General features: G+C 41.3%; 1 protein-coding gene across 3 annotated transcripts; it reads right to left on the bottom strand.

The window, feature by feature from the left end:
* Positions 1 to 155: 155 nt before the first annotated feature.
* LOC127435158 (thymidine phosphorylase-like) lies at positions 156 to 22,306 on the bottom strand. 3 transcript variants are annotated; one of them, XM_051688390.1, is made up of 10 exons: positions 21,687 to 22,306; positions 20,327 to 20,495; positions 13,714 to 13,910; positions 13,498 to 13,596; positions 5,046 to 5,175; positions 4,841 to 4,959; positions 4,600 to 4,762; positions 3,308 to 3,535; positions 2,949 to 3,079; positions 156 to 1,663 (listed from the first exon to the last, which is right to left on the bottom strand). In XM_051688390.1, the coding sequence occupies exons 2-10, from the start codon at positions 20,460 to 20,462 to the stop codon at positions 1,622 to 1,624; spliced, it is 1,245 nt and encodes a 414-aa protein (XP_051544350.1). In that variant the 5' UTR covers positions 20,463 to 20,495; positions 21,687 to 22,306; the 3' UTR covers positions 156 to 1,621. The 3 variants fall into 3 exon arrangements, with proteins under 3 accessions (XP_051544350.1, XP_051544349.1, XP_051544348.1); XM_051688389.1 differs by having other exon boundaries at positions 2,939 to 3,079; positions 20,327 to 20,511; positions 21,687 to 22,304; XM_051688388.1 differs by having other exon boundaries at positions 2,939 to 3,079; positions 21,687 to 22,304.
* Between the last annotated feature and the right edge of the window lie 404 nt (positions 22,307 to 22,710).

Raw genomic sequence — 22,710 nt, 5'->3', positions numbered from 1 at the left:
AAAAAAACCTATGCTAGAGCCATAAACAGCAAGAGGTTCATAATATTTTTCTAAATATTAAATGTGTTTTTGTATATTAAGATATGCTTATTTTCATTATTTATACTGTATAATGTAATTTGGTTAATATTATTTGGTCTAATATATTGGCAGTTTAATAGAATGAATAGAATCCCTCTTGTTTTAGATCACATGATTGATGTCAATTTCATATGTTATAACCGTTAACATTTGAATATGAAAAAGAACAAAGAAGGTTGGAACAAGACAGTCTTTTGACCGTGGAATCATGTTTAATTTTGAATTATATATGGAAATAAGTTGGCATGTTAATTTTGAAAAAACCAAATAGGTTTCACATTGTGGAATTTAAGTTATTTTACCTTTTAAAACAGAATCTAATTTATTTCAAATCAAAGTGTTCTCTGCAAAACAAGCCTGAAGGAATCAATGCAGTAGAAATGCAAAATCACAATTTATTTGGAAACCTATAAAATTGAGGTATCAACATTGACAATAAAGGAATATTCCGGGTTCAATACAAATTAACCTCAATCAACAGCATTTGTGGCATAATATTGATTGGAAGTGAATGGGGCCAATCTGTAAATGTTAAAATACTATTTCTAAAGTGTAGCCGCAGGACATAAACATATTCATGTTAACATGATATTAGTGTGATAAAATGAATTTCTAACCTTTTCTGTGTAAAGTTATAGCCAATTTTACAACTTTGTTGCCATGACGAACTTTACAGCTCAAATAATACATGAGTTTTAACAGAAAAATTAATGAAAGTGCTTTTGTTAATTGATAAGCTTTACATTTGTGCCTTTAAACCCTCCAAAAATTGGCCCCATTCACTTCCATTGTAAGTGCCTTACTACCTCCATTGTTTCTTCTTTTTTTTCTTTTCTTTTTTTTTAAGAAAAGTACAAACAAGTCGAAATAATTTTTTGTGGTTGTCAACATTATGCCACAAATGCTGTTGATTGAGCTTAACTTGTATTGAACCCGGAATATTCCTTTAATATACAGTTAGAGCTGGAGTCGAGTTTTGTGTAGCAAAGCTGCAGTCTTTCTATTAGTCAGTGGTGGCAAGCAGTCATCTACTATACCAGGGCAGTCAATCCAACTCTTGGAGGTCCATCTTCCTGCAGAGTTTAGTTCCAACCCTTTTCAAACACACCTGGCTGTAATTTTCAAGTGAGGTTGAGGTGAGTTTGATCAGAGCTACAACTGAACTTTGTTGGAAAGTAGATTTCCAGGAGAAGGACTGAGCAATTTCAGAGGCCACTGGTAAGCAAATATGTTTAAATATTTTCCAGACACATACTCAGAGCTCAAAGTTCAAAGATGATCTTTAGCTAATTTGTCCACCCTGTATCACAGCAATTCAGCTGCTTGTAGATACACTGTCACTGTATACTGGTAAAATTCAAACACAAGCATTCTGAAATCTTTTGGTAGTCTGCAAACAGTAGGAGTCATCCTGAGGCTGTGTTATGGTGCTGTTGGGATTATTTGGGAGGTATGAATTCTGCCACACGTGACTCTGTCTTGTAACTGTTGCTGCTACCAATGACCAAAGCTTTCTGCAGCACAGAATGATGATGTGTACTCAGCTCTGAGCTATTGTGATGAATCCTGATCCAGGATTGATCTGTGAATTAAGTCAACAGTGTTACTCAGTGTAGCTTTCAATAAACATGGGATATGTTTGGAATGGCACACTTGCTACTATTTTTGAAAGAAAGTACTACTGTTGGAAACATTTAGCACCGTTTAACATTGTATTTAACCTCCTGAGACCCTGCATCCACATGTGTGGACATTACGTTTTGGCTTCGTTATGGGCTATCCATAATTTAATTTAATTTAAAACAACTGATCTCAGTTCAGGAGACTCTTGGCTGTCATTAAAGGGTTAAACTTTCAACGCACCGAGTCATGTGACAAAACAACATGGCGCCGATCTCAGCTGAGTTTGTCTTTGAGAGAAACACCAACAAAACTACGTCTGGTAAGTACCCTCATTAAGTTTATACATTAAAACCTGTTAAAGTCAAAAGAGTAGAGTATCTAGTTTAATCCGATATGCCATTTTAAAAATTTCATTGATTTATTGCGAAACGTCACCCTGTTAAACACAATGACCATGCACGTGGACTATAGGCTAATTTTCCTTAAAATATCCTATATTCACTGTGCATTATCACATTGAGAATCGATGGAGACATCCAAAAGCTGGAAAATGTTGCTTTCAGAGGCTGTATATGGAGTTAGGATGAAAAAAAAAAAACATTTCAAACTGTTCTGAGACCGGTGCAGACAGACAGCACACTGGAGGTTAAGACATTTCCTAATTAGGAAGCAAGAGAGAGGGGAGCATCCTATAGCTTTCCTATGCAACCAAGTGCATTCACTTTGTAACATCTAAACAAAAGTTCAGTTTCAGGGTGCAGATGATATTTGGACCACTCAACATGTTTGGTAGACATGGGACAATGGTAATCAGTACATAGATTCAGAATTTTTCACCATTATTTTAACATGGTTGGCAGTAATTGGATGATGCTGGACATTACTTTGAATCAGCATTATTTATGCTAATTTCTGATGTAATGTCTCAAAAAACATGAATAACCAACACTCCTGGAAACATAATAAACAATGTGATTTAAAAATGTGACTTTCTATAGCTTGGTATTATTTAAAATTTCACAACTTAGTCCCGCTGTCCACATATGTGGATATCAATTTTCAGGAAAACTATGTGGGCCATGTTTCTTAGGGGCTAATAGTTTCAAATCAAAAAGGGGAATGGAATATGCACACAGCAGTCATGCTCAGGTCTCAAGAGGTTAAAAAAATAAAATAGAACGCAGTATATACTACTTCCGAACAGAGCCATACCCTGATAGTGTTTTTTACTAACCTTTCATTACCTGTTGTCCCATGTCTACCAACAGCTCTGCTCCCACACTGTGATCGATTTTCTCTCCCGATTTAGTCCGTCCTGCCCCTAACTTGTGCAGCACTTGGGCCAGGGCCAAACCATCAATCTCCAAAACTGTACCTGTCAATCAAACAGTTGTCACATGCTCACAATGCCTGCCACTGAGGAAATAAATGTGATGTGTTTCTGAAAATGTGCGTAGATGAATAACAATGCAGATGTACCAACAGCGAATATTAAGTGAGCTCTGTGCAATCTGTATATGTAATCATGTCTGTGCTGTTAGTGTTATGTAAAATTCATTAACATTCATTTTGTTTTTCAAATTGGAACACAGAATGCAATTACCATCATGTTGCACCTTAAGCTCTGTGTGATGTGCTGCCTTTTTCATGTGCTGAAAATGATTATTGCCGTCTGAGCACAGGGAACATGCAACATCTTCATGCACACCCTGGGCCACCAACATAGCCTGGAACTTTTTTAAAGCGTCCCCATTCTTCAGTTTTAGTGCAATCTCATTTTTTCCAATCTCTAGGGAGGGGGAGCGGCCACTTATCCACAATAGGTATCCACCTATATACAATCAGAGATTGGGCATCATTTTGTGCATTCTTTATTCGGGACATTGGTGGAACAACTGTCTTATAGCAACATGGCACATGTTATCTTGTGATCTGAATTACACAGATTAGGACAGGTTCAGAGTGAACTTGCTTAAGCAAGTTAAGCCCTATTGACAACATCTGTGGCATGCTGTAAATTATCATCACCTCATCCTTTTGTAGTTTGTAGAAACAAAAAATCCTTGTAAAGTTTTGCACTTACAATGGAAGTCTATGGGGCACAGCATAAAGCAGAGGGCTTAAAGCAGAATTGTGAAGCTTGTATTTTTGCTATAACACTTACACAAATTATCCCATACAAAAATGTGTGTTACTTGAGCTGTAAAGTTGTCTAAATAATTTTTTAGCAGTGGGACTACTTTTCTAGGCAGGTGAAATTCTATTTATGCATTTCTAGTGTACTTCCTGTGACATTAACAGCAACATGATCATTCTGGAAATCATCATGTTGCTTCCAAAAGTTCATGTACCCTGAAATCATCCCCATTCAGCCAAATTATTGACAAGCGGCTTCGTCCATCAGACATTTTTGCATCAATTCAAGTTTGAACACATTTCATCTAGTGCGACTAGAGGTAGACAGGGGGTCTGGTCCTGTGAGAACCATGAAGAAATGGCGTTCACATAAACAATGTTTAGCTGCAATTCGGAGGTTGCAAAATTTCAAAACTTTTACTCCACTGATAGTTAGGGATTGGGGGTAGCGTTAATAAAACATGCATTCCTGTTGACTGCATTACATCATTTACAACTAAAAATACAACATGCTTTTGGCACCACTCTGGAAATTTCACCCAGAAACTGACGTTCACACTTGTCCATACATTCAACATCACTTTCATTTTCAGCCGCAGGGGGCAGTGACTTACATTTTGGTAAGCACAGACTGATTTCGGCAGAAAAACTTTCAACCTACTCTTGCCAAATTCACAGTGTGATCAGACTGGTTAAAAGTGCTTTATGAAAAGTTATGTCACATCCCTTCTTTTTATCCTTAAAATGGGTCTTCCTTACCTAAAGCAGTGACTAATTCTGTTAGATCATCTGGCCCCCGTCCTTTAAGACATTCAAGAGCTTCATACACCTCCACTGCATTTCCCACACATCGGCCAATGGGAGCATCCATCCGGCTAAGCACCGCGCCTGTCTTCACACCCAGGCTGTTGCCTGCAGTAATCTATAGGCACATTGACAAGCACAGCATCATACAATGTCATACCACATACACACACATACACATACTAAGCTATCTTACGAGTGACTGGGCGAGATGGCGAGCACTGTCCAGATCTTTATATAAAGCAGCCCTGCCAAATTTCACATCTAACACAAGAGCATTGAGGCCTTCGGCTCCTTTCTTAGAAATGATAGAGCCTGTATAGAGACACAAACAATCAAGAGAAGTAGATTTAACTATTCCACTGAGATGTACCACTGAGAGATTTATATGTTAAGCTCACCTGTGATGAGAGGAAGACTATCAACAGTTGAAGTGGCGTCTCTGAGGGCATACAGAACACGGTCTGCTGGCACTAGAGTCTCTGTCTGACCCACAATGCAGCAGCCTACATCCTGTAGGATTTGCTTCACCTAGAAACACATACACATGATATCTTAAGAAGTCGAGTGCATTTCTTAGATTTCAGCAAAGGTAGTGGGTCAACCGGGTATTTTTATGCACATGGAAAATTTGCATACTGTGCACAGTATACATACTACAGTATATACTGCAGTAGTGGAATAGTATGCTATTGTGTGTGTGTGTGTGTGAGTGTGAGTGAGTGAGAGAGAGAGAGAGAAATGTTTTGATCAACATCATATTAGTAATAATTCATTTAAATTTAATCTTTCACATATCCATAATCTATAGTCAGAATGTAGTAGACCTGTTTTGACATAATGTTTTGAAAATATATGTAGTATGTAGCAATATACTGTATGTAGTTTGACATATTCTTTAACTGGTTTTACCTTAGGGTAAACAGTAATATTTTTAATCTCTGATCAAATGAAACTGATAAATATTAGCTTTTGTAACATTCAGGGTTTGTGCTCTAGGACATTTGGACTAAAAAGTACAAACACAGATTTTTTAAACAGCATTATACACTGGCAGCTAAAAGTTTGGAATAATGTACAGATTTTACTGTTTCAGAAGGAAATTAGTACTTTAATTCACCAAAGTGGCATTCAACTGATCACAAAGTATAGTCAGGACATTACTGATATAAAAACAAACAGCACCATCATTATTTGAAAAAATTCATTTTTGATCAAATCCAGACAGGCCCCATTTCCAGCAGCCATCACTCCAACACCTTATCCTTGAGTAATCATGCTAAATTGCTCATTTGATACTAGAAAATCATTTGCTATTATATCAAACACAGTTGAAAGCTATTTGGTTTGCTAAATGAAGCTTAACATTGTCTTTGTGTTTGTTTCTGAGTTGCCACAGTATGCAATAGACTGGCATGTCTTAAGGTCAATATTAGGTCAAAAATGGCAAAAAAGAAACCGCTTTCTCTAGAAACTCATCAGTCAATCATTGTTTTTAGGAATGAAGGCTATACAATGCCTGAAATTGCCAAAAAACTGAAGATTTCATACAAAGGTGTACACTACAGTCTTCAAAGACAAAGGACAACTGGCTCTAACAAGGACAGAACGAGATGTGGAAGGCCCAGATATACAACTAAACAAGAGGATAAGTACATCAGAGTCTCTAGTTTGAGAAATAGATGCCTCACATGTCCTCAGCTGACAGCTTCATTGAATTCACATTGATAATTCAGGAGATGAGCATCATTTTACTCAAATGCCTCAAGATCTCTTCAATATACTTGCTACAAGAAGTAACCAAGATACGGTAGTCAACAGGAATGGAAAGGAGGTGGTGCATCTCTGTCAAATCTTAGGTCTATATATTCTAAATCAGATGAGATTCTGGTGGATGGTTTACTTTTAGCACAGATCTTGGGAACAGTGTAGTAGATTATGCGATAACAAATATAAGCCCCTCCTACTTTTCTCTTCGGAGCCAAGCGGTTAGGAATATTGTCCCCGCAGTCCGACGGAACCAACCCGGTGTGGGCATGTTTGGGCAGACACGCTGGCACATAGCTGGCCCCCGGGATTACACAAATATGCGTTTCCCCCAGTGAGCCTACTTGCACAGACCTTGTGCAAGGTCAGGAAGGACGAGGAGCAGGTCGTCCTAGTAGCACCCTACTGGCCCACCCAGATGTGGTTCTCCCCCCGTGGGGTTACAAGCCAACTCTACTAGGAGTGTAGCGGCCTCCTGGGCCCTGACCAGTGGCGCCTCTTTGGCAGACATCTGCAGAGCAGCAGGCGTGACGGCCTGGTGCGCTGGCTACGTGGCACACAGCAGTCTGCCCATCTCGCACCACCAGTCCACGTAACACAGTTCAGCTAGTTGTGGCGTTTTGTATAGGGACCCCTAGTGTCACTACATCAACACAACGTTGAGTGAGTGACAGATAGGGAACATCCTGGTTACTCTGGAACCTGGAACAAAAATATATTTACTCTAAACGATACCATACTTCATCACACCTCACAATATACTTATCTGGGCCTTGTTTTAACCCCCTCTGGAAATTTTAATTGGCAATAAAAACATTACTTATCAAAGCCTGTAGAGCAATGCATGCCATTAAAACGAAATTATATAAAATAAACATTCCAATCAGAACTTGGAGAGAGATATTTGATAGCATCATACTACCCATTGCCATATATGGAAGTGAGGTCTGGTTACCACTAAGTAATACATGCATAATGCATGGGAAAACATCCTATAGAAGGTCTACAGGTAGAGTTCTGCAGAGGTGTCCTTCATGTCCACAGAAAGACACCCAACATTGCATGTAGAGCAGAACTAGGCCATCTACCCCTTAACTTACCTATTAAAAAAAAGTGTTAAAATTTGTTATTCACTTAAATTCCAGTTCTAAAGATGCACTTCATTATAAAGCACTGAATCCACAGAAAAGTCCTTTCTGCCTGTTAGTGTCACAACTCATAAACAAAGCTCCCAAAATCACTGCCTCAAAACCAGTGGCGGGCTGTGCATTTACAGTCTAGGCCTTCAGTGTGATACATGCCATTAAGAAAACACAGTTTCACGATGAATAAGACACCCTATGCCTTTGGGCATCATACATTATGTCACAGCTAACTAGTAATACCAACTGACATTTTAAAAACACTTCCACGCACAAAGGCCTGAACTTGAAATGACACTTAATGCTCAAGCAAGCCTAATTTTAACTGCAGCATGACTGTTTTGTGAAATGAACGTCTCCCGAACAGACATTCAAACATCATGATTTTTCATATGAATCTATCAAGGAGGTCTATAATACCTGGAAAAATCTATCTAATAATATTTGCGATTTAAATGTTGCTTGCAATAAATTTTGTTTCGTCAGGGTACACGGTTATGCTGCGTTCCATTCAAGTTGGATGTGGGATATTCCTACTTGATATCTCCGACCATAAATGCATTCCATTCCCCGATATTCGGAACTGCAATTTTCCTGTTAGCTTAGCAGGGTTTTGACTCTCATTAGAGATGTCTCCTAGCAACCCAACTGATAATATAGTAATATTGTTTTGCTGGCTTAAATAAGTCTTTTTTGTTATTTTGATCCATATTGTTATTGTTATTCTGTACTGAATGGATGCTTTGAAGGGAGTAGGAAAAAGGGGACATACAATTCCATCAATACATTTATTATGTGCCCATGAGAAATAAATGACTTATCTGAATGAAATTCAATATTAGACTCATGTTTGATCTGTAGTAAATGTATTATGCTGAGGAGATTGTTGTATTTTTAAGTGGAAGATCTTGATAATACTACTCTTTTTAATTCTTTGAATTTTTTTTGGGGGGGGGGGGGGTGGCGATCTAATTCACTTTCATTCCTCATTTGGAGTCAACAGAGTGATTTTCTTATTCATTTATTTGAGTTTTTAAGGGTTTGGTAGCTGTGAACTGAAAGCAATTAAACTTTACAAATGTGGATTTAATGTAAATTTAATCTAAATTATTAATTTATAAGAAATCAGGATGCCACCTGTAATATTCTCAACCCGAGATAGGGGGCGCTACACTGGTCTAATATGAGTTTATTTATTTAGCGGTTTATTTTTATCTTTAAATTTGCTTTTTTTAAAAAAAATTTTAACACCCCGCAATATATCAAAGATAAACCTGATCAAGGAAAAATGCTTGCCTAAATTCTGAAATTCTTCGATTTCTAAATGAACTGACTAATGTCTGTTCAGCATGATATATTGCCATTTCTGTGTTTTTTATTCCAAAGATAAAAGTGAAAAAGTTTATACAGTGGCAAGAAAAAGTATGCAAACCCTTTGGAATTACCTGCATTTATGTATAAATTTGTGTTAAAATATGATTTGATCTTCATCTAAGTTAAAATAATGAACAAACACAATTTGTTTTAAAGGTGCTGTAAGCGATTTTAGCCGTTCTAACTTCCACGAGACTGAGCTGTTGATTCAGCCATTGATTCTTTCCAAAATACTGCACCCACATCATTGAAACCAACACAAAACATGTTCCCATGCTTCTCAAACACAACAGTAGCTGAATAACGCCCTTAATTTTAAATCATAATATGGCATTAAGCCTCAATAATTTGTTGCAACAACATTATAAGAACGCCCAAAATGACTGACAGGCAGAAAGTGCCTCGGGCATTGTCTGATTGGCTGCAGAACAAATATTCAACTAATAACACACAAAAATATTGTATTGTTCTTGTACATATTGAATACATCATTCAAACATTCACTGTGTAGGTTGGAAAAAGTATGAGAACCCCTAGACTAATGACGTCAACAAAAGCTAACTACAGTCAGGAGTTGGCAAACCTAGCATCCAATTAATGAAATGATATTGGAGATGTGGGTTAGAGCTACTTATAAAAATCACTCAAACATTTTAAGTTTGCTAATCAGAAGCATCTGCTGATGTGGACCATGCCTCGCAAAAAAGAGATCTCAGAAGACCTATGATCAAGAATTGTTGCTTTTCATAAAGCTGGAGAAGGTTACAAAGTTAACTCAAAGAGCTTAGATATTCATCTGTGGACTGTCAGACAAATTGTCTAGAAATGGAGACAATTTAATACTGTGGCTACTCTCCTTAGAAGTGGCCGGCCAGAAGAGATGACTCAAAGGGCACACCACAGAATGCTCAATGAGGTAAAAAAGAACCCTTGAGTGACAGCTAAATACTTGAAGGAATCATTGGAACTGGTTAACATCTCTGTTCATGAGTCTACTATATGGAAAACATTAAACAGGCATGGTGTCCTGCCATGGACACCACGTCTGTTTTATTTATTTATTTATTTTTATTTGATCCCATTTTCTCCCAGTTTGGAATATCCAATTCCCACTACTTGGTAGGTCCTCATGGTGGCGCGGTTACTCATCTCAATCCGGTTAGCGGAGAAGAAGTCTCAGTTGCCTCCTCTTCTGAGACAGTCAATCCGCGCATCTTATCACGTGGCTCGTTGTGCATGACACCGCGGAGATTCACAGCACGGGGAGGCTCATGCTACTCTCCATGATCCACGCACAACTTACCATGCGCACCACTGAGAGTGAGAACCCCTAATCGCGACCACAAGGAGGTTACCCCATGTGACTCTACCCTCCCTAGCAACCAGGCCAATTTGGTTGCTTAGGAGAACTGGCTGGAGTCACTCAGCACGTCCTGGATTCAAACTAGCGACTCCAGGGGTGGTAGTCAACCACACCTGTTTAATGTTTTGCATATAGTAGACTCATGAACAGAGATGTTTACCAGTTCCAATAAAGCTGCTGCTTTCCAACAAAAACATTGCTGCATGCCTGAAGTTTGCCAAAGACCACTGTAAGGCTGACACCAGGATGTCTACACCCAAAAGGCGCCATTTCCGGTAAAAGTCAAAGAACTTTGCGAGAATCAACATCATAGAACTCTCTCACAAAAGCTGAAATCTACACCTGAATATCACCACGTGTGATAAATTGCAAATCGCCTTTTGCTGAAATCTACATCTGAATATCACCACAGTGTGATAAATTACAAATCACCTTGCTTCATCAGCTCAGGACCAATACAAAGACACAAGATTTATATTACAAATACCATGAAAACAAAGAATGCAACTGTATGTGTTTGATATCATTTAAGAGGTCTCTGTGCAACTGGTATAGTGGTCTCTTTCCCATGTTGATAAAACTAATGGTAACAAAGTTATAAGGTCTTTGCCAAATACTGCATAATTCTGGAGGTCTATCCCTCTCCTTGACCTACAGTTTAAATGATCTCCTGTATGTTAACAAGGTTAAACCCCAGGAAGTCAAGAACCCATTCACCCCCAAATTCTCATTGTTCAAAGGATAATACCATTTGGTACACAATGTTTATTCTGTCTGGGTATTTAAGGAAAGTTGTCAAGAAGCTCGGGGAATCTTTAAGCAGATCTCCCATGCTGTACCGCTGCATGTAGTTTATATTTGTTGGGGAATCTGTAAGCCAGATCTCCCATGCCTTGCCGTTGCATGTAGCTTTCCAAGTGTCAGGTATGTCTCTAGATTCTTATCTTATTTTTAGTAATGCTTGTTTATTCTGATCATGTGAAATTGGCTTTGATTTGAATTTCTGCAACAATGTTTTATATCCTACCTGACAAATAAATTGTTATTATTTGATTTATTCTGAATTCCTCCAAAATCATTTATATCATTACTGGAGCTTTAATATAGGAAGAAGCCATTTAAAGACTCTCAGTTTGAATTTCATTAGAAACCACTCAGGACAACCAGGTAAGACAACCACCTAGGACAACAGGGTAGGATTTGAATTTCATTAGACTAGGGTAGACCATATTGGAGCTTTAATATAGGAGAAAGCACTCAGGACAACCAGGTAGGACAACCACCTAGGACAATCGGGTAGGAGAAACCCATTTAAAGACTCTCAGTCACTGCTCACCGCATGTCTTAGCAAGTTGTATGTACATGACTAAGCGGCAATATCATCTGGTTAGGAGACAAGCCAAACCAGACGATATTAGTTAACCCTACAACCGCTGACTAAGAACGGAACTGGCTATCTTTTTTGGGAGGTTTACGTAATTTAATAATCAGAAATTAATTAGAGCTGTAATCTAAATTAGAGGTCAATTTAAATTGGAGTCAGATTAATATAAAATTGGAGTCAGATAAAATTAATAACAGAATCAATTTGTAAAGTGTGAATTAACAATAACTGCTTTACTTCAGTGCTCAGAAAAGACCGAACAACACAGAGACCTTCAAGGGGCCAGTCTATTGGAATCCGACATCGGAACAAATAGTTTGGTTTTTTACCCCCGATTTACACCACCTTGACACTGCAAGGGAAAAGACATTTGTGGTCTCATGAAACTAAGGTTGAATTGTTTGGGAAGAACACGCAGCACTATGTGTGGTGTAAAAAGGGCACCGCATACCAACATGAAAACATCATCCCAACTGTGAAATATGGTGGAGGGAACATCATGATTTGGGGCTGCTTTGCTGCTTTGAGGCTGGACCGCTTGCCATCACTGAGGGAAAAATAAATTCCCAAGTTTATCAAGATATCCTACAGGATAATGTCAGGGTGACTGTGCACCAGGTGAAGCTCAGTAGAAGTTGAATGATGCGGCAGGACAATGACCCTAAATATCGAAGTAAATCCACTACAGAATGGCTTCAAAAAAAGAAAATCCACCTTTTGGAGTGGCCCATTCCAGATCCCAGACCTTAACCCAAAAGAGCTATCTGAAACGCTTGGTTGAGGTTTTTGGTGCCAAAGGAGGATCGACCAGTTATAAAATCCAAGGGTTCACTTAATTTTTCCATAGTACTGTAAATGTTTAATGAGATGTTTTCAATTAAGACATGAAAGATTATAATTGTTTGTGTGTTGTTAGCTTAAGCACACTATGTCTGTCTATACTTATGACCAGTTAATGCAGAAAAACAGCAAATTCCAAAGAATTCACATACTTTTTCTTGCCACTGTATGGTCTCAGGAATGTGCTTTATTAATCATTTTAATAAGATTAGAGATATTTGTACCACTTTGGTTTTCTGTGGAAAATGTAAACCATTTTCTGTGTTTATATAAACGACTAAACAGTCCTTACTAAACAGTGAGCTGTTATTGGTTGTAAACGACAGTACATCCTGGGCTGGCATCTGCATTAACACTGTCACTGCCTTTGTGTGGGTACATAGAATAAAATAGATTCTGCGTGTGTGTGTGTGTGTGTGTGTGTGTGTGTGTGTGTAATGTATTATTTTATTATAACCTTTAATTTCTTGGTAACACTTTACAATAACGTTCCATTTGTTAACATTAATAACAACAGTTAACATGAACTAACAATGAGCAATACTTTTACAGCATTTATTAATATAAGTTAATGTTAATTACAACATATACTAATACATTAAAAAAATTAAATTTGAGTTTAACATAAGTTAATGCATTATGAACTAACAATGAACAATTGTATTTTTCTTAACTAACATTAACAAAGATTAATAAATGCTTAATATTGTTAATTGTTTGTTCATGATACCTAATGCATAATACTGTTAATGAATTGAACCTTATAGTGTTACCAATTTCTTTTACTGCAGGAAAAATACATCTGCATATGTAAATCCTTTGAATATTTTTTCCAATTGTTGTTTAATGATTTGTGATTCATTTTATAACCATACTTAATGATCATTTTACCCTCATTCTTGAGAAAACATTGCAAAAATTTAAACACATCATAGTCACAAGGAAAACCTTTATTTCCCAAAATCTCACACAAGTCACATTACCTGTTCAACAGACTGGTTGACTTTAAATCCTGGGATCGACTCCAGCTTATCCAATGTGCCACCTGTATGTGCTAATCCTCTCCCACTTATCATGGGTACCTTGAAAAAAAAAAAAAAAAACACACACACATCAGCTACATGTTTCATATAACATATATTGTAATAATATGTAATGTAGATTTGTGTTTAAAGTGTACTATGGTCCATTTTCCACACCTTACAGCCACATGCAGCCAAAGCAGGAGCAAGTGGGAGACTGACTTTGTCTCCGACCCCACCAGTTGAGTGTTTGTCCACAACAAGCCAATTCTCTGGCCAGACAAACACCTCCCCAGAGTTCATCATCTCTTTTGTCAATGCCAGAGTCTCCTCATTCGACATACCCTTCTGCCATATGGCCATTAGCATAGCACCTGCAGTTGCAACACAAATAAATGTCCCCATAATGAGTTCTTCTGTGTTTTATTTGTAATATCTGTTATATTTTTTTCATATTCTATTTTAGGCCTAGATAAACACTGATGAGCCAAAACATTATGACCTAATATGCTATTGGTCCTCCGTGTGCTGCCAAAACACCGCCGACCCGCCGAGCCATGGGCTCTACAAGACACCTGTGGTATCTAGCACCTAAGACAATAGCAGCAGATCCTTCAAGTCCTGTAAGTTGTGAGGTGGAGCCGCCATGGATTGGACTTGTTGTCCAGCACATCCCACAGATGTTCAATTGGATTGAGATCTGGGGAATTTGGAAGCCAGGGCACAACCTTGAACACTTCATCATGTTCCTCAAACCATTCCCGAACAATGTGTGCAATGTGGCAGGGCGCATAATCCTGCTAAAAGAGGCCACTGCCATCAGGGAACACCATTGCCATGAAGGGGTGTACCTGGTCTGCAGTGATGTTTAGGTAGGTGGCACGTTTTAAATTGACATCCACATGGATGACCGGACCCAGGGTTTCCCAGCAGAACATTGCCCAGAGCATCACACACCCTCCACCGGCTTGTCGTTTTCCCACAGTGCATCCTGGTGCCATCACTTCCCCAGGTAAACGGCGCACACACACACGGCCATCCACGTGATGTAAAAGAAAACAGTGGACAGGAGTCATCATGGGCACTCTGACTGGTCTGTGGCTATGCAGCCCCATGAGCAGCAGGGTACGATGCACTGTGTGTTGTGACACATTCCTCCCGTAACCATCATTAAAATTTCCTGTGACTTGTGCCACAGTAGACCTTCTGTCGGTTTGACCAGATGGGATAGCCTTCATTACCCTTGTGCATTGATGAGCCTTGGGCACCCAACACCCTTTTGCCGGATTGTGGTTTGTCCCTCCTTGGACCACTGTTGGTAGGTACTCCCCACTGCTGACCAGGAGCACCCCACAAGCCTTGCCGTTTCAGAGATGCTTTGACCCAGTTTTCTGGCCATAACAATTTGGCTCTTGTCAAAGTTGCTCAGGTCTATACTCCTGCCCATTTCTCCTTGTGGCAGCGGGGGCGTGGTCAAGCATCTCTCCGGAGAGAGAGAAAGCGGTAAGGGCGCTTACACCTGAGTTAAATTATGTCTAACACCTGTCTATAATTTCAATGAGCACGGGGAGAGCGGCATAAATAGAGCCACACAGCAGTTAGATGAGAGAGAGAGCCTGGGCACGGACTGTGAAACCAAAAGTTATTATTACAAAGTTGAGAGTGTGTTTTGTAAGCTAGTTTGTGGATGTTTTTAAGACTGTGTTATCCAACACGTAAAGCCCTGAGAGTGTGCATGTGCTGCAGTGAGGAAAATAAAAACGCCTACCTGAACCAGGAAATCTGCTTCTCGCCTCCTCCTTACACTGAGAAGTGTTACACTGGTGCCGAAACCCGGGAATTGAAGTTTGGTTGAAGATGGATGGAAGTCGCCCCATAGAGTCCTCCCAGTTGGCGGAGATCCTCCAAGCCCTCGCTGGCCTACATTGGAGCCACCAGCAATCCCTGCTTGAGCTCCAGCAAGATCAAGACCGCCGGTTTGTGGAGCTCATGCGCAGAGGGCCGACAGGCGATCCGGAGCCTTCTCAGCCAGGAGACATCCCCAGCCGTGACCCCAGACACCCACACGCCATTACCCCCACCTGCGTTACAAAAGATGGGGGCGGCAGACGACCCAGAGGTGTTCCTGGATCTCTTTGAATGTACTGCCAAGATCTGGGGCTGGCCGCTCGACCAGTGGGCGGCCCGACTCATACCGCTACTGTCCGGGGAAGACCAACTCATGGCTCAACAACTACCAGCGATGAGCCTCTTGGCCTACGGAGACTTAAAAAAAGCCATCCTGCAACGGGTTGGTCGGAGTCCGCAAGAAAGCCGTCAGCTCTTCCGCAGCCTGAAGTTGGAGAACTCCGACCGCCCGTTTGCCTTCGCCCAATGGCTCCGCGACGCCTGCCGAAGATGGTTGCTAGCGGGGGACCGCAGCGTCGACAGGATCATCGACCAGGTGGTACTGGAGCAATTAGTACATAAACTGCCAAAAGGGACGGCGGAGTGCGTCCAGTGCCACCGCCCGGCGTCGCTGGAGGAAGCTATCCGGCTTGCGGAGGACCACGTGGCGGCGATCCCGAGGGCGGAAGAGCCCTCCCTCTCTCTCTCTCTTCCCCCTGTCTCATTCCCCTCCCCTATCTCCTCTCGTTCTGCTCTCTCTCCAGGTCCCGTTCCTGCCCCACGCAGACGAGGAGGACTTCAGCCACGGAGACCAGTTCCCCGGGTGTGAGAGGCGACACCTTCCCCTATTCCAATGCCCCGCCGCTCTCCCCCTCGGGGGGGGCGCCCGCCGACGCAAGTGCAGGCATAGCGCCTGGGCCGGCCTGCTGGAGGTGCGGAGACCCGGGCCACTTCTGGGATAAGTGCCCTCTGATGGAGCTGGGGATGGTGGTGCGGGTCTCTGACCTCCCACAGGCTGCCCCCGACCGGGCCGGAGCGTACCGGATACCGGTAAGTGTCAAGGGGGGTACTCACCAAGCGCTGGTGGACACCGGGTGTAATCAAACCATTATCCACCAACGCTTGGTTCAACCCGAGGCATTGATCACAACTAAAACGGTGAAGGTGAAATGTGTACACGGGGATATTCACAAGTATCCGGTGGTGACACTGACGATTAAATTCCGGGGGAAAAAGCATAGAGTGGAGGCCGCGGGTTAGTTCCCGCCTCACCCATCCGCTGATTTTGGGGACTGATTGGCCTGACTTTAGAGCTTTATTAAAGGGAATTTGCACAGATGGGTCCTGTATGAAGTTAGGGAGATGTGCAATGTGCGATGCTCTGGCAGGGGAGGCGGAGCCGGGGCCACCCTCGACAGCTCCACGTCATAATGACGAGAGAGGGGGAGAGGCTGCAGCCCCTCCCCTTCTCAGGGAATTCCCTGAGGGGGATTTCCCTTTGGAGCAGTTGTGAGAAGAATCCCTCAAACAAGCCTTTGACCCAGTGAGAGTCATCGATGGTCAACGACTCCAGCCGGACATCGCCCTTTCATACCCCTATTTTGCAATTATAAATGAACGGTTGTATAGAGTGACACAGGACACTTGGACCAAAGAGGATACAACCCAACTTTTGATTCCAAGGAGCCGTCGGGAAATGGTATTCCAGGCGGCTCATTATAATCCCATGGCAGGTCACTTAGGAGAAAGGAAGACACTGAACCGTCTAATAGCCCGTTTCTATTGGCCGGGCATTGGCGGCAATATCCGCAGGTGGTGTGCGGCATGCAGCGAATGCCAGCTGGTTAACCCACCGGCCACCCCAAAAGCGCCATTGCGCCCTCTCCCTCTGATCGAGGTCCCCTTTGAGAGAATTGGAATGGACCTCGTCGGGCCATTAGAATGGTCAGCACGCGGACATCGCTTTGTATTGGTCCTAGTGGACTATGCAACGCAATATCCAGAAGCAGTGCCTCTTCGCAACATCTCAGCACGCAGTGTTGTGGAGGCACTCTTCAAAATAATCTCCCGGGTGGGGATTCCGAAAGAAATCCTCACCGATCAGAGCACAACGTTTATGTCACGGACACTACGCGAACTGTACAAGTTGTTAAATATTAAATCGATTCGCACCAGCGTATACCATCCTCAAACGGATGGCCTGGTGGAGCGATTTAATAAAACCCTCAAAAACATGATTCGTAAATTCGTGCACGACGATGCAAGAAATTGGGATAAATGGCTTGACCCCCTGTTATTTGCAGTACGAGAGGTCCCGCAAGCCTCCACTGGCTTCTCCCCATTCGAGCTGCTGTATGGGCGACGCCCACGCGGTGTGCTTGATGTATTGCGAGAGGCCTGGAAGGAGGGACCTTCAAACAGTAAAAATGAAATTCAGTACGTTCTTGATCTTCGAGCAAACCTCCACACTTTGGGGTAGCTAACACAGGAGAATTTGCTCCAAGCTCAAGAACGACAGCGCCGACTGTATGACAGGGGAACTCAGCTAAGGGAATTTGCACTGGGAGATAAAGTGCTTGTATTGCTTCCCACATCGAGCTCTAAATTACTCGCCAAGTGGCAAGGGTCCTTTGAGGTCACACGACGAGTGGGAGATCTCGATTATGAGGTTAAACGAACCGATAGAGGGGGCGCACGTCAAATATACCACCTCAATCTCCTGAAATTGTGGCGGGAGGCGGTTCCCATGACGTTGGCTACGGTAGTTCCCGAGAAGGCGGAGCTCGGACCGGAGGTGAGTTCAAAACATAAACAGTTCACCCCGGTCATTTGCGGAGACCACCTCTCACCGAGTCAACTCACGGAGGTTGCTAGGTTGCAACAGGAGTTTCTGGATGTGTTCTCCCCTCTACCGGGACGTACAAACCTCATCCATCACCACATCGAGACCGAGCCGGGGGTCGTGGTACGTAGCCGCCCCTATCGATTACCCGAACACAAGAAGAAAATCATTCGGGAAGAATTGGATGCGATGCTTGATATGGAGGTAATAGAAGAGTCCCACAGCGATTGGTCCAGCCCAGTTGTTCTAGTGCCTAAGAGCGACGGGTCTGTACAATTCTGTGTGGATTATAGAAAAGTCAACGCAGTGTCTAAATTTGATGCGTATCCAATGCCTCGCGTTGATGAGTTGCTTGATCGGTTGGGCACTGCTCATTTTTATTCGACATTGGATTTGACGAAGGGTTATTGGCAGATTCCCTTGACACCAATTTCCCATGAGAAAACTGCCTTCTCCACACCATTTGGATTACACCAATTTGTGACACTTCCGTTCGGTTTGTTTGGGGTCCCGGCTACGTTTCAGCGTCTCATGGACCGAATCCTCAGACCACATTCAGCTTACGCCGCTGCCTATTTAGATGACATCATCATTTACAGCAATGATTGGCAGCGGCACATGCAACATCTGAGGGCGGTTCTGAGATCGCTGCGCCAAGCGGGACACCGAAGAAGTGCGCGATTGGATGGGTGGAGGTACAGTATCTGGGGTTTCACTTGGGCCACGGGCAGGTGCATCCCCAAATTGACAAGACAGCGGCGATTGCGACCTGCCCGAGACCCAAGACCAAAAAGGGGGTTAGACAGTTCCTGGGGCTGGCTGGCTATTATAGAAGGTTCGTACCTAATTATTCGGATGTCACCAGCCCGCTGACTGATCTCACTAAAAAGGGAGCTCCAGACCCGGTCCAATGGACGGAGCAGTGTCAGCGGGCGTTCACGCAAGTTAAAGCTGCACTTTGCGGGGGGCCGCTTTTACACTCACCTGACTTCTCTCTCCCTTTTGTTTTACAGACAGATGCTTCAGACAGGGGCCTGGGGGCCGTGCTCTCGCAGGTGGTGGAGGGGGAGGAGCGCCCGGTGCTGTACATTAGCCGTAAGCTCTCGTTGAAGGAAACTAAGTACAGCACTGTGGAAAAGGAGTGTCTTGCCGTCAAGTGGGCGGTCCTCACTCTCCGATACTACCTGTTGGGGCGGGCCTTCACCCTCTGTTCCGATCACGCCCCACTCCAGTGGCTCCACCGCATGAAAGATACCAGTGCCCGGATCACCCGTTGGTATCTAGCTCTTCAGCCGTTTAAGTTCAAGGTGGTCCACAGACCGGGAGCGCAGATGGCTGTCGCCGATTTCCTTTCCAGGAATGGGGGGGGAGTGGTAGGCAGGCCGGATGCCGCCCCAGCCTGAGTCGGGCGGTGGGGATATGTGGCAGCAGGGGCGTGGTCAAGCATCTCTCCGGAGAGAGAGAAAGTGGTAAGGGCGCTTACACCTGAGTTAAATTATGTCTAACACCTGTCTATAATTTCAGTGAGCACGGGGAGAGCGGCATAAATAGAGCCACACAGCAATTAGACGAGAGAGAGAGCCTGGGCATGGACTGTGAAACCAAAAGTTATCCAACAGGTAAAGCCCTGAGTGTGTGCATGTGCTGCAGTGAGGAAAATAAAAACGCCTACCTGAACCAGAAAATCTGCTTCTCGCCTCCTCCTTACACTGAGAAGTGTTACACTCCTCCAATCAGCATGTTAACTTTGAGAACTGGTAGTTCGCTTACCATCTAATCTACCCAGACCTTGACATGTTGCCTTGTTAGGAAATGATCAACGTTATGACCACTCACAGGTGAAGCGAATAATGTTTTGGCTCATCTGTATACATGCTATTACATAAAACATACAGTAAGATATAACTACTTGGATAGAGAATTTGTTAAGAAATGGATTAAAGTATTTTACATTAGTTTTTAGATGCAAATATGGCCCCTTAATGGAAAAGTAAATTTCTGACAATTTCTTATCATCTTAGAATGTGTATGGAACTATGTTCTTTAAAATAATGCACTTACCTATTTGACTCTCCTGGATGGCCACTGATTTGACCCCTTGCACAAAGGCATGTATATCTGCTGGACTGAGTTCACCACCATCCCGTTTCAGTTTGATAAGCTCTGGGAAACTGACTGTGTTGTTTTCAGTTGTCATCTTTGTGTATGTCTCTTTTTATGCTAAAAGGAACTTTGTCCAGGGAAATCTTAAGTCAAGGGTTATATTTTACTGTGTTTGCACTGTACACTTTGTTTATAATGATACCTGTCAAGCACATAAATTAGTTATCTATCTACCAGAGTTGTATATTTAAAAAACGAAATGGTATCAGTAACAGTATTAACAGTATCTAAAAATATACATATCAATCCTCTCCAGTCATTTAGGAACTTCTGTAAATTGATTTAATTTTTTGTTCCTTTTCATAAATACATAAAATATAGTATGTATACTGTATGTAAAATGAATGGAATGTGAAAAGAGGAGTCAGAAACCTATTGACCAATCACATATCACTACAGTTTTAAGAAATATATGATCTACAAAACAGTGCAAACATTTGCAAACAGGACATTAAAATACTTAAAACTTAAAGTCTCATAGTGGTGCAAGAAAGCAAGAACCAAATTTGAAATTAATGTATCTATGAGAAAAAAGAAATAATTCTCTCAAAAACACAGCTGCATTTTTATTTGGATTGAACCAGTCAACAATTTCCCATTTTAAGTCTCTGACAAATTATTTTTTATACATATTATTATTATTATTATTATTATTATTATTATTATTATACAAGACTATTTCATTGATATTTAAGTATAGGCAGCCCAGCTGACAAAACATGCTTGTTGTGAACTTTATTTTACTTAAATTAGCATAGTTTGGATATTCTAAGCTATTTAAAATACATTGATATTCACAAATATGTTTTGGCTACCATGAAAGTCAAAAGTTGAAAACAAAATTAACTTTTATGATTTTAAAATGCTTTATCGAGTATAGTTTGGCTAATATAAAAAAAGTAATAAAAAATTTGCTTTTCTTATTTTTCAATGTCTACAATTAGCACATGCCTGCTTGATATTCAAACCGAATGTCTGGTTGTACTGAAACCAAAAATACAAAGAAAATGTGTACAAAGAAAACATTTATTTTGCACAAAGAAAATTAGCTTTGATTCAAATATTCAAAAATATGTTTTGGATACCATGAAAGCCAAAAGTTGAAAACAAGACCAACTTTTAGGATTTTAAAACGCTTTATAAAGTATAGTTTGGATAATATAAAAGGTAATAAAAAAAAATAAAAGTGTAGCATAGGCCTTCTTAATAAACCAAACATCTGGTTTACAGATTAAGGAATGTAAATGCAAACTCTTACCTTCCTTTACTGCAGAGTAAGTACTGTAGCTGTGGACCAGAACTCAGCCCTCTGAATCACTGTACTCACCCATACGCACATCAGTGATTTATTAACTAGCCTTTTCTTGTCTCTTTGGATCTGACTCTGTTTGCACTTTCATGGCAAGTGCTGTCAATAGACATCTATTGGCTTAAATCTGTTGACTGCAGTCCAGTGTCGGAGGCTATGCCATTATTTTTTACAGCATTGACTTCTAAAGAATCCAAATAACCCCAGTTGTCCTTTTTGTTTAATAGTAATACTTTATATTAGATTAGATTACATCATAATAAAATTATGACCAAATCTAAATTATCGATAGCACTTTTTAAGGACATGCTCAAGCATTAAAAAGGGGACCATGGGTAAGTTCTCACAAGGGCTTTATGCCATAAGGTTTTGAGTCAAATGTCCATTCCCATAAATGCTGGCTTTCTTTAGCATTGATTATTCATGTTGGTTTCAAACACCTTGTTCGGAACTGTTAACTGAGGAAACAAAAATCCAATATTATCATACTTTTGTCATAGCTGTTGGGTAATCAGGTGAACACAACAAAACCAAACTGGCATACATTCAGGTACAGCATGTTCTCACTCCCAAACGACAAAGACTGGCCCTTGCTCAAGAGCCAAGCGAGCCAATATACAGACGCCAAAATCGCCCTCTGGCGTCAGTTTTACGACGCATTCGGTAGGTGCGTTCTTTTCAACGCGAAGCCTTCACGAAGGGGGAATATTTTTACCGATTAAAACTTTTTCACCAGTTTCACTCTGCTACTCACACAATGCCATCGTATAGTCTGGAATATTATTATAGTACATTTTTATAAATAAATGATCGTGACTGTACTTTATCTGCTTGTTACGTCTTTTCTATTGTTGAGAACCGGTTAAGTTTAGGCATAAATGTGCGGTTGGGTGCTTAAAAATATCTATAAATAGTGTAATGTGTATCAAATAATGTATATCAAAGTGTCTCATGTTTTATAAATTTGATTATC

The sequence above is a fragment of the Myxocyprinus asiaticus genome, chromosome 45 (assembly GCF_019703515.2).
Source record: "Myxocyprinus asiaticus isolate MX2 ecotype Aquarium Trade chromosome 45, UBuf_Myxa_2, whole genome shotgun sequence".
NCBI lineage: Eukaryota > Metazoa > Chordata > Actinopteri > Cypriniformes > Catostomidae > Myxocyprinus > Myxocyprinus asiaticus.
This window is presented reverse-complemented; position numbering and strand designations above follow the sequence as displayed.

Bases quoted from the DNA above. Each gene is read 5' to 3' on its own strand.
- LOC127435158 (XM_051688389.1), bottom strand. From the start codon at position 20,462: ATGACAACTGAAAACAACACAGTCAGTTTCCCAGAGCTTATCAAACTG. The intron at 13,597-13,713 runs GTGTGGAAAATG...TTTTTTTTCAAG, and splicing joins TGGCTGCATGTGGCTGTAAG to GTACCCATGATAAGTGGGAG. The intron at 3,536-4,599 runs GTAAGGAAGACC...GATTGTATATAG, and splicing joins AGAATTAGTCACTGCTTTAG to GTGGATACCTATTGTGGATA.